The 11,932-nt window shown below is 39.8% G+C and overlaps 1 protein-coding gene across 2 annotated transcripts in view; it reads left to right on the forward strand.

Moving 5' to 3' along the window:
* The window catches only part of BNC1 (basonuclin zinc finger protein 1), a 60,730-nt gene extending 57,685 nt beyond the window's left edge, over nt 1-3,045 (forward strand). For both annotated transcript variants that reach the window (XM_089685712.1, XM_089685713.1), the window contains exon 7: nt 14-3,045. In XM_089685712.1, the coding sequence (XP_089541838.1) occupies nt 14-90 (77 nt within the window). In that variant the 3' untranslated portion in view covers nt 91-3,045. The remainder of the gene's footprint in view (nt 1-13) is intronic.
* The last annotated feature ends 8,887 nt before the right edge of the window (nt 3,046-11,932 follow it).

Consider the following 11,932-nt stretch of genomic DNA (forward strand, 5'->3'; position numbering starts at 1 on the left):
TTTTCATTTTTAGGAAAAAGCATGATCTTGAAAGAACGAAACAATGATGCATTTCAAAGTAGAGGATGTGCAAACAGCTCCTTTTACTGAAACCCAAAACAAACCACTACTGCTACCATGCCAGCTGCCAAAATATCATTTTTTTGTAGAACATACCTTGTGTAAGTAGTAGTCACAGAGTTATTTCCAGTGTACAGTTTTGATACAATGCCATTGAAGCATCATCACTGTAAGCTGTTTTGTTTCAATATATGCTATGCACTTGTTATAGGCATTTTTGTATTAAAATGCTTTGTTCACTTTTTTTAAATGGTATGTCCATGTTTCTTTATATCCTTGCTGTTTCTTTGCTTTCTTTGTTTACACCAGAAAAAGCATTTTTTTCCAAAGCATGATGTAAATAATATATACATTTTTGTTGTATTCTAAATATATATATATATATATATGGCAATTCCAGGAGGACTGGATTTGTGAAATGGTTATCATGTACTGTGTGTATATATTTATATATAAAAGTCTCACCAAACCCTAATAGATTTCATTAGTTGTGCTATGTAGCAGCGTGTCACAGTTTTGTTGATGTTTAACTTATTGGGAATGAGCCCAGTTGGTGTGCAAGTTCTTGCTATATAGTAACGAGTGGCAATCCTTGTCCAGATGGTATATGTATCAGTGAAGAAAGACTACCAGATACTTATGATTTCAAATAATCAGCTCAGCATCCAGAAAATGGTTCATTCAATGTCTTATAATAAAGTATTTTCTGTTGTAGGTCAGTAATACTGAACCCCAGAACCATTCGAGGGGAGGAGCTCTCAAAACTGTTTCTTTTCATGAGGTTCAGTGGGCTTAGTCACCAGTGGCTTGAACCTATAGTAAAAGTATTTAATTAAAACTGAACTCAGGGGATTTGTGTTTAAAAAAAACCTAATATCCTTACAGACAGGCATGGTAAAATTCATTTGATAATCATGGATTAATTATGCCCATCCACATATAGAGTCTAGCAACCTTGCCCTACAATAAGAGATCCTGGAGGATTCCTTGTGGACAGAGAAAATAGTTCCTTCCTCTTCCATCTTGGTTCTTCTTTGCCCTCCTTTTCCTTATCTCTCCTGGTCTTATCTCTCACCTTTTCTTTTGTTCCCATTCTTTCTTCATCTCCCCCAGTCTTTTCTCCTTCCTTTTCTTTCTCACTCCTTTTATCCATCTCTCTCTGTTCCCTGACATTTCTTCATGGCGTTTATTCTTTTCTTTCTTCTTCTCTCTCTGTCCTTTCTCCATGCCATTCTTCTTCTCTTCCTGTCTCTTCTTCATCATTCCCAGTCTTTTCTCCTCTCTTCCTATTCTTTCTCTCTCCTTTTCCTCATCTCTCCTGGTCTTTTCTTCTCCCCCTTTTCTTATTCCCTCCTTATCCATCTCTCCTTGTTTTTTTTTCCCCATATTGTTTTCTTCTCCGCCTGTTCTCTCTCCTTTTTTTCATTTCCCCGTCCTTTCTCCCTTTCTTTCTTCTCCACTCCCTGTCCTTTCTCCCTCCTAACCTTCCCTCTTCATCTTCATCTTAGGTCATACTTACATTTCTTTAATTAGGATTAATAAGTGGTTTAGCCACCGATTGCTAGATGAATTATGGGTTGTTTTTATTTCACTTGTCACTATTCTTGGTGCAATTTTTTCTGAAGTGTACTGGAAGTGGAAAATCAACAAACGCCAACAAGAAATGCCTCAGTATTGATTTGTTGGGATACCCAGATTTATGTGGCAGTGCAGTCATACTAAATATAATGTCTTACTTTTTGTCTACTTTACCTTTTTATGTAGTCAGGAACACATGATCAACACCTACGGATTTTTTTTTTGGTGTGGACTGTGATCTTGACGGCATAAATATGTACAGATTATGCTGCCCCATTTAAAACTAATTACACACAGTCATAGTTGTGGACATAATGCAGTCACTGCATTGAGAACAGTGAGCACTAGTGCATACATGTGTATGTTTATTTAGAATATGAGCATTTCCTGTTATATATGTTATAATACAAAATTAAGCTACATCTTAAACTGTTTTCAGTGGTAGATGGGCACTTGTGGGAGGAATCATGCAGCATCTTCTGGAGACTCCAGTGGTGATAATCTTCTGTAGTAGATTGTCTCTCTCTCACCCCCCATATGGCCATATTTTTATTTCCACTTTTCTTTTGTATAGACTTCATTGTGGGGGGCCCTTTAGATCAGGATACCATCATTTAGTTGCATAATGATAGTGAGACAGTACTGGTAAAGCCCTGTACACACAGGCCGAAAATCGGCGGTATCAGCTGGTTCAATAGAAACTGTCCGACATTTGGCCCGTGTGTATGGCAGCCGGTCCAACAGAAGCCAGCCGAACATCCAGCTTCTGTCGATGGGGCATGACTTAAAAAGGTCTACTGATTGGCATCCGATCAGTGCTCTCATCCAATGGTTGAGAGCGCCGACTGGTGTGTTCTTGCGGGGGTGGGAGGCGTCCCCCTGAAGAACACGATAGCTTAGCAGGGATAACGCTGCACTAACATCAGATTGTTATTACAGGTTCTCCTCCTGAGCACTTCCGTTTTTTTTTTTGTTTGTTTTTTTTCATTCAGCCCGCTGGGTTGAATGAAAAAACTGTGTACTAGGCACTGTAGTAGCTATCTCACCACTGGAACCTCCAAAAAAGTATAGATATAGCATGTGATTCAACATGCCAAAAAGCAGACCAACCTGAGTAATCAGATCTAGGTGAGGTCGGCCTTTACAAATGTAAAAGGCAATCACATTGTTTGTGTTTTTGATTAACGTGGAGGCAATTAACATTATTTTGGGTTCAAAGAGAACATTTTTTTTTTTTGTAAGTGGTCCAGTCGTGTTCACAATACTTCTTAACTAGTTTTTGTGTCTTACAAAATCTATTGTAAATTGATAGCTATTTAAAAATCGAAATTGTTTCCACAATAGCTACGATACATTTGTATACCCAATGTATATTTCTTTTGTATTAATAAAACACTGTTTACGTTACTTTGGTAAACTCTATTTATTTTGAAATAGCTAAAAAATAAAAGATTCCTTTGTGGCTCTGACAGATGAGTGTTTTGTAAATCGGGGGACTATTATGTTGTATAGTGTGCATGCGTGTGTTGTATAGTATATAATGACATATTCTCATTTCCTAATAGAGATAGGACATGCTGTTTTTGGGAAGTTCTGTACACTACAGTCAACAACACTAATGCAGGTCCTTTTTTGCTTTGATCATATTTTACTGCCTGTCATAGCTACAACTCACATGAAAGCTGTTTTCACGGGAGAGGCTTTTGGAGTGATCGCTGGTGAAGTCAACAGAAATTTAGTTTGACAAAACAGTGCAAACTGACATAACTGCATGAACTCACCCAAAGCTCCAGGGCTCCTTTACAGTTGTGTGGTGTGGTAGGCTGGACATACATTATACAATTTTCCTTTTAGACGTAGCAAAACCATATACACTTTCAATTTGTAGGCAGTCAGGCAGGCCCCTGTACTATATAGTTGTAAAGGTATATCTAAAGGAAATCAAACAAGAAAATTGTATAATGTATGGCCAGCCTTAATGTACATTATGTTGCTTATGCCTTCTGATGTGCTACAACAAGTGTTTTCGGGTGAAATTAAAAGTGAATGCATCAAACCAATGCAGTTATTACAAAAGTGTGATTCGTTCTTTGAGCTTTGTCTTCCTGAAAGACAATACCTATGATAAATCTGCAGAACACCGACTACATTCATTAGAATTCACTGGAGTGGCTCAAAATGTTTATTGGGGTTTTTTTTGTTTTGTTGTTTTTAAGAGCATATACAGTGGGGCAAAAAAGTATTTAGTCAGCCACCAATTGTGCAAGTTCTCCCACTTAAAAAGATGAGAGAGGCCTGTAATTGGCATCATAGGTAGACCTCAACTATGAGAGACAAAATGAGAAAAAAAATCCAGAAAATCACATTGGCTGATTTGGAAAGAATTTATTTGCAAGTAAGAGTGGAAAATAAGTATTTGGTCACCTACAAACAAGCAAGATTTCTGGCTCTCACAGACCTGTACCTTCTTCTTTAAGAGGCTCCTCTGTCCTGCACTCATTACCTGTATCAATGGCACCTGTTTGAACTTGTTATCAGTATAAAAGACACCTGTCCACAACCTCAAACAGTCACACTCCAAACTCCACTATGGTGAAGACCAAAGAGCTGTCGAAGGACACCAGAAACAAAATTGAAGCCTGCACCAGGCTGGGAAGACTGAATCTGCAATAGGCAAGCAGCTTGGTGTGAACAAATCAACTGTGGGAGCAATAATTAGAAAATGGAAGACATACAAGACCACTGATAATCTCCCTCGATCTGGGGCTCCACGCAAGATCTCACCCCGTGGGGTCAAAATGATCACGAGAACGGTGAGCAAAAATCCCAGGACCACATGAGGGGACCTAGTGAATGACCTGCAGAGAGCTGGGACCAACGTAACAAAGGCTACCATCAGTAACACACTACGCCGCCAGGGACTCAGATCCTGCAGTGCCAGACGTGTCCCCCTGCTTAAGCCAGTACATGTCCGGGCCCGACTGAAGTTTGCTAGAGAGCATTTGGATGATCCAGAAGAGGATTGGGAGAATGTCATATGGTCAGATGATACCAAAATAGAATGGTTTGGTAGAAACACAATTCGTGGTGTTTGAAGGAGAGAGAATGCTGAGTTGCATCCAAAGAACACCATACCTACTGTGAAGCATGGGGGTGGCAACATCATGCTTTGGGGCTGTTTCTCCGCAAAGGGACTGGGGCGACTGATCCATGTACAGGACAGAATGAATGGGGCCATGTATCGTGAGATTTTGAGTGCTAACCTCCTTCCATCAGCAAGGGCATTGAAGATGAAACGTGGCTGGGTCTTCCAACATGACAATGACCCAAAATATACCGCCCGGGCAACAAAGGAGTGGCTTCGTAAGAAGCATTTCAAGGTCCTGGAGTGGCCTAGCCAGTCTCCAGATCTCAACCCCATAGAAAACCTTTGGAGGGAGTTGAAAGTCCGTGTTGCCCAGTGACAGCCCCAAAACATCACTGCTCTAGAGGAGATCTGCATGGAGGAATGGGCCAACATACCAGCAACAGTGTGTGCCAACCTTGTGAAGACTTCCAGGAAACGTTTGACCTCTGTCATTGCCAACAAAGGATATATAACAAAGTATTGAGATGAACTTTTGATATTGACCAAATACTTATTTTCCACCATAATTTGCAAATAAATTCTTTCCTAATCAGCCAATGTGATTGTCTGGATTTTTTTTCTCATTTTGTGTCTCATACTTGAGGTCTACCTATGATGCCAATTACAGGCCTCTCTCATCTTTTTAAGTGGGAGAACTTGCACAATTGGTGGCTGACTAAATACTTTTTTGCCCCACTGTATATACTATTTTTGCTGCAATGTAGAATTACCTTATATACACAATTGTGGGTTTTATAATTGAAGGGGCAGCAGTATCATTTTTTATTTTTAGGTATGGGTGGGGCATCTTCAACGAACAATGTACAGTAGCCCCCTCCTTGCCTTGCTTGTTCACTAGCCTTCAATTTCTGCTCCATAGTTTGTGTCTGCTATATCCTCATGCTTTTGTTCATTTTAGAACTGCTTCTTTGGCCTTACAAATCTCTGGAAATGTAAATACAACTTAACCACTTCAATTACGGACACTTTCACCACCTTCTTGTCCAGGCCAATTTTCAGCTTTCAGTGAATGACAATTGCGCGGTCATGCACACTGTACCCATATGAATTTTTTAGCATTTTTTTGAGACAGATAAAACTTTATTTTGGTGGTATTTATTCACCACTGAGATTTTTATTTTTTTGCCATATAAATGAAAAAGTCCAAAAATGTTGAAAAAAAAAGTGTTTTTCTTATAAAAGTTTGCAAATAAATAATCTTTCTGTGTGTATATATATATTGGCCAAAATGTATTTAGTTATAATTTTAGTAAAAAAAAAAAACCCAAATTAGTTTATAACCAAAAATTATAATTTTTCAAAAAAATTTTTTACATTTTTATTTTATTTTTTATATTTGTTTTTGTTTTTTTTTAACATACTGTAACCATAGTGACACTGTACTACTTGTGGGGAGTGATGAAGATTTTTTTTTTTTCACACTGATAGCTTTACCCCCATAAAGGCTTTAAAAGCAATCATTTATCCTTCTCTCTGGCTGCATTCTTGCAGCCATTGAGAAATACTGTAAGAGCTGTGATTGGTCACAGCTTGTCACATGGTACAAAGCATGTTGTGAATAGCCTTGTACCATGTGACCTCTGTGATCATTCACAGATTTCACTAGTAGTAAGCAATGATGTCAGAAGTGACATCTTGCTTACTACTATTCATGTGATCACTGATTGGCCAATCAGTGATCATATGATTGGGATCTCACACAGGGAGCGCGCACAGGCAGGGAAGCAGAATGACGTTTATAAACGGCCACCTGCTCTTGCACTGCACCCGTCCAGCGGTTTATATACATGGGCCGGACGGGAAGTGGTTAAAGCAGGTAAGAAGGCCAATTGCAGGTCAACTGCTCCAACCAATAAGGCTCCATGTACACTGGAATGTTTTTCTACTGGCAGCAGAAAAACACGGCAAAACACATGTAAATGCGGTACTGCGTTTAACACTTGGACGTTTATTCATCTCATTGGCCGGAGTACTTTCCATTGAAATGAATAACCACCAAATCGCTAAATGCGGTTAACATGGCGCATTTACACGTGTTTTTTATTCCTCTCCTGCAGATTCTTCTGCATTCAGGAGAGGGACATTTAACTGGTCCTAAACTCTGCTGCTGTCAAACTCTGATAAAAGTCTGTGTGCATGGATACATAAGCTTTTATTGAGTTGAGATCAGAGGCTTTGGCAAAAAAAACGCCAAAAAGCTCTTGAACTAATGTTTTTGAGCAGCAGTGTGTTTGATGCCTACATTTTAAATAACCTCAGAAGCATCTCAAACTGATGTCAAAAGCAAGCTGCTATTGTCCATCAACACAAGCCCATCGACACAGGCCTTAAAGTGGTTCTAAAGGTAAAACATTTTTCATTTTCATGCATTCCTAGCAGTAAAGTATCAGAAAGTTTCAAGACTAGTTTTGTAACACGCCAACAGAGGGCAGCACAAAGTTGCACACACAGTCCCAGAGAGCACCCACCTTCATAAGTCAGTGTGCCAAAAGACATTGTCCTGTGTACATTGGGAACTGTGCAACTGTTGCTATTCTGACCATGTGTGTTACCAGGTCTGCTATTTCATCATGGACAGCAAGTTAGAAGAAATAGCCAATGTGAAATTCTGAGTGAAACTGGGCAAATTTGCCACAGAGATGTTTGACATGATTCGGCAAGTTTACGGCACTGCTGCAATGAATCGTTGGAGGTGTTTTGAGTGGCACGCACACTTCAAGAGCAGAAAAACCTCACCAGAAGAGAATGAGAGATCAGGCAGACCGTCAACAAGCTCAACTCCTGAAAATGTTGAAACTATTTGGCAACTTGTGCATGATGATTGTCGGAGAAAAATCCACAATATTGCTGCCAATGGCGGTATGTCATACGGAATAGTCCAGGCAATCCTCATGTGTGATTTGAACATACGCTGTGTTGCTGCGCATATTCCCCAGGCTGCTGACCCAAGAGCAAAAGGAACACTGAGGGAGTTCTTGACAGACTTTGATGCAGTGTTCATATTTGCTCTTTGTTATAACTTGCTGTACATGATGAAATAGCAAACCTAGTAACGAACATGGTCAGAATGGCACCAGTTGCACAACTGGCGATGTACACACGATGATGTCATTGCTCCCTGTGCCTGTGCGTGCAGCCTTGTGCTGCCATCTGTTGGCATGTTACAAAACTAGCCTCAAAACTTTTTGATACCACCTCATACTTATCTGGGTCCTGTATCGATCCAGTTCTGTGCCCGTCCGCCAGTCTTCTTTCCTCTCCCCCTCCTCTCACAAACTTGGCTGAGCGCAGTTCAAGCCATTGGCTCCTGCTGCTGACAGTCAACTCCTGTGAGCAGAGATCGGAGGGTGGGGCCAAGCCGCGTTGTGTGTGTCAATGGACGTGCATAGCCAGGCTCAGGATTGAGCCCACACCTTTGCCCCCATAGCAAATGGCTTGCTATGGGAGCAGACACAGAAGAGCAGGAGCCAAGATCACCAGCAGGTGATCCCAGAAGAGGAGGTTCAGGGATGCTCTGTGCATACCATAACATTTATTATTTTAATTTGCCTTTACAAACTCTTTAAAGTATAGTGCAAATACTTTGCTGATCCTGCCTGTAGATCTGTTGCCACTTCCACTAACAGGGTGACAACGTTCTTGGTTGTAATATGAAATTGCACAGCAGCGTTGTCACCCTTTACCCTTTTAGGGCAGGAGAGTTTTAGATGGACATGTAGTTTTGAATAGACTTTAAAACTGAAATCAAGTTGTTGTGTTCCCCAGGGATTGTGAGGGATAAATGCGCATTTAGTTTAGGGAAGGTTTAAAGTACATGAATACTTTCTTTTCTCATTAATGAAACTGTTGTGTACTAGCCTGTTATACCCCTTCATTAGCAGGCCATATTTCTGTGATAGTTTGACAGACCATTACTCCATCATGCACCTCTGTGCCTTAATGAGTTTTGTATAATTTTTTTTTGAGACAGATAGAGTAGATATTGAATAACTGATGGTCTTTTTTCCTTTTATAGTAAAAAATTAAAACCCAACATTTTGATAAACTGTTTCCCATTCTGTTAGAATAAAAATGCCAGAATAGTACACAAAACCCCAAAATGGCCCTTTTTCAAAAGTAATCTCATTTTTTGCCACAATTTTTGTGAAAATGAATTAAAACTGCCGAATATTGGGGTGCCGTGAAGAGGCCCTGCAGTTTACTCATGTATTTGTAAATGTGTGCAAACTAAACCCCTGTTTTTAACGTGAACTGTTAGACAGAACAATTCAGTTGGTTGCAGGCTGGTTGGTCAGCTGAGCTGGGAATTTTTCTCTGTTCTGTGAACATCAAGGTTGTGTTCTATTAAATTGCGCTTAGTGTATCCAACATATTCTAAAATATTTATATTTTATAAAATATTTATAAAAATAAACAGCTGCAACTTTTAAAAAACGTAATGAATGAGTGAAAAAACAACACATATAGTGTTTTAGTGGCGCTAAATTAATAGTGATAAAGTGATATAGTGAGTACAACACAATAAATGTGAATAAATCAAAAAAATGAAATCAGTGAATTATTGTGAATACAAAAATATATATATTGATCCAAAGTCCACAAAGATTATTCCTCCTCTCTCTCTGTGTTTTTTCTGCTTCCTGTCTGGTATTGTGCTGGAGAGCTGATGTGTGCATCGCCCACAGGTGTGCCTGGCTCTGCTCATTCATCGGAGCGGCGGGGGCGGGAAACTCTGATATGGGAGCTGAGCGCTGCATCGGGGACACCGACTGGGGACACTGACAGCAACTTGGATTGGAACCTATAAACTAGAAACGTTGGATATATCCATTCATGTGGCTGCATTTTTTTCACTAGTAACTGCCTTTAAACGCTGAAATCATAACACTTGAATTTGGAAGGCTGAGCTTAAACTAAAGAATTAGTTTGAATTATTATACCTCCATGATGATTACAGTCTGTTTATAGTCTGTTTATATTTTGGAGGATTATTCCTTGAAGCCTGTTTGCCAACCACGAGAGTTGAAGGCAACAACTTTTGGTGAGTGCACATCCGTGTGGGGGATACTTTGAAGCACTTTGGAATCCACCCCGTGCTGTTTAATGATAACCAAGAAGGAGGAATAATCTTTGTGGACTTTGGATCATTATATATATTTTTGTTTTCACAATAATTCACTGATTTCATTTTTTTGATTTATTCACATTTTATTGTGTTGTACTCACTATATCACTTTATCACTATTAATTTAGTGCCACTATAACACTATATGTGTTATTTTTTCACTCATTCATACCTGGCTTTTTGTTTGCCAGTGACCTTATTCCCCTGTAGGCAGCAGTATAACCCAGTTGTCTCTGAATAACAGAAAGCCGTGTCTCTTAATGAAACCATCATCACTGGCAAAGAGCTATGTGGGATGGGATTTATTGTGGGAAGAAGCCTGTGAAGCGAGGAATAAGGTAACTATTCCTCATCTTTACATCCCCTTCCCCAGAATAAAGCACTGTTTAATCTTGCTATATGAGGGTGACTTCAACCTACTATTTTTTTTATAGCTAATTGTAGTTCAGCATAAAATTGGAATTCCAGCTTTTATATCACTGGCCCATACAAACTATTTCCATTACATAACGATGTACCCGCTGTGAAGTATTGTAGTAACATAAGCCACATACAGTAAGTGGCGCTGTGTTCTAGCAACAGTATGGGTGTACTCCGCCATGCAGGAGAAGCCTTGCATTTTTATCAATGAATACAAGGCTTCCTCTGATCACCTGAGATAGAAATTATAGATAGAAATTATAACGTCATCCGCCCGCTTCTCCACCTCACCCAATCAGAGGAAGCCTTTTATTCATTGATAAACATATAAGTCTTCTCCTGAATGTCGGAGAGGCACTCAGCCGGTTTCTCTTTAATCCTGGCAGCAGACTAGAAGTCACCCGTACTGCTGCTGGAACACACCGCAACTTACGGTGTGCAGCTAATGCTACTACAGTCATTACAGCACACACAGCGGCCACATTTTTATGTTCCAGCTTGACCCAAACAAACTATTTAAAGTTATATTAAAGTTCAAGTTCCACTTTAAGTAACCAATGAGAAAAAATAAACCCCAACTCCAGTTAAATACATTTCTGTTCCTCTGCCTGAAATGTAGAAAAGAAAGTTTAAACCATAAAGATTACTGTTTTATTAGAAATGAATGAATGTGCTTGGGTTCAGTTCATGGGCCGTTCATTGAACCCATTGTAAATATCCAAAACTGCAAACTTAAATGCAAACCCCATTGATGTTTATAGGACATGAACCTGGAAAATCAATTTTAGCCATTTTCAAGGCTAATTGTAAAAGGATGACAAAGAACATGGGGACATGAACCAATGCAAAAATACATTTTCAAAACTATTGCTTAGAAGGAAGAGGGTCCTCCTCGTTTATGCAAATTCAAGAGTGATATGGAAAAACCACCAATCCTTTACTTGGGAGAAAAGGCTAAATTATAATTATTCTTAGAAATGTTTCCTCCCACCATGCGGAATACCCTGTGAGGGCGGGACCATGGGAGCCTATGATTGATGTCACAGCTCTGGGAATTCACAGTCATTGTTCAACACACTCCTGTATTTTCCTGTAGGGGTTTGAGAGGCTTACCCTATAGCACATCAAGTGGAAAGAGGGTCAATATGGGTCAACACTGAGTAGGGACATGTGAAAGCTTGAAGCTCACTATAAGTCTCCTAAACCTATTCTACTTAACCAGGCAGCTGTTGCAGTGGAAGAAAATAATGTACCCTAATCATTCTGATGCACAGACTCTCAATGCCAGCTTGGCAAAACTACTGACTTTACAGAACCACTAAGTGCTGCAGAACTAATGCAATGGCTCAGGCAAAACTGTTTTGCAGCTGGTATACCTGGAGAAAAGTAGCCACACTGAGCCAGAGACTTTGGAAGCTCTTCAGGGGCAAGCAGCCTGATAGGTGACTCAACTCAACTGTTCCAGGCCAGGTTCTGTGAAACACAAGCAACCTAATGGATGCCCTTTGGCTGGGAAAGGTCACACAAAGGAGTATTGCAAGGCATGTGTCCTGAACATGTTGAAGCAGCTGTTCCTGGTTAGGTATTCTGTCAGGATGTGC

The sequence above is a fragment of the Staurois parvus genome, unplaced genomic scaffold (assembly GCF_062004578.1).
Source record: "Staurois parvus isolate SC_StPar_1 unplaced genomic scaffold, SC_StPar_1.0 ptg000381l, whole genome shotgun sequence".
Lineage (NCBI taxonomy): Eukaryota > Metazoa > Chordata > Amphibia > Anura > Ranidae > Staurois > Staurois parvus.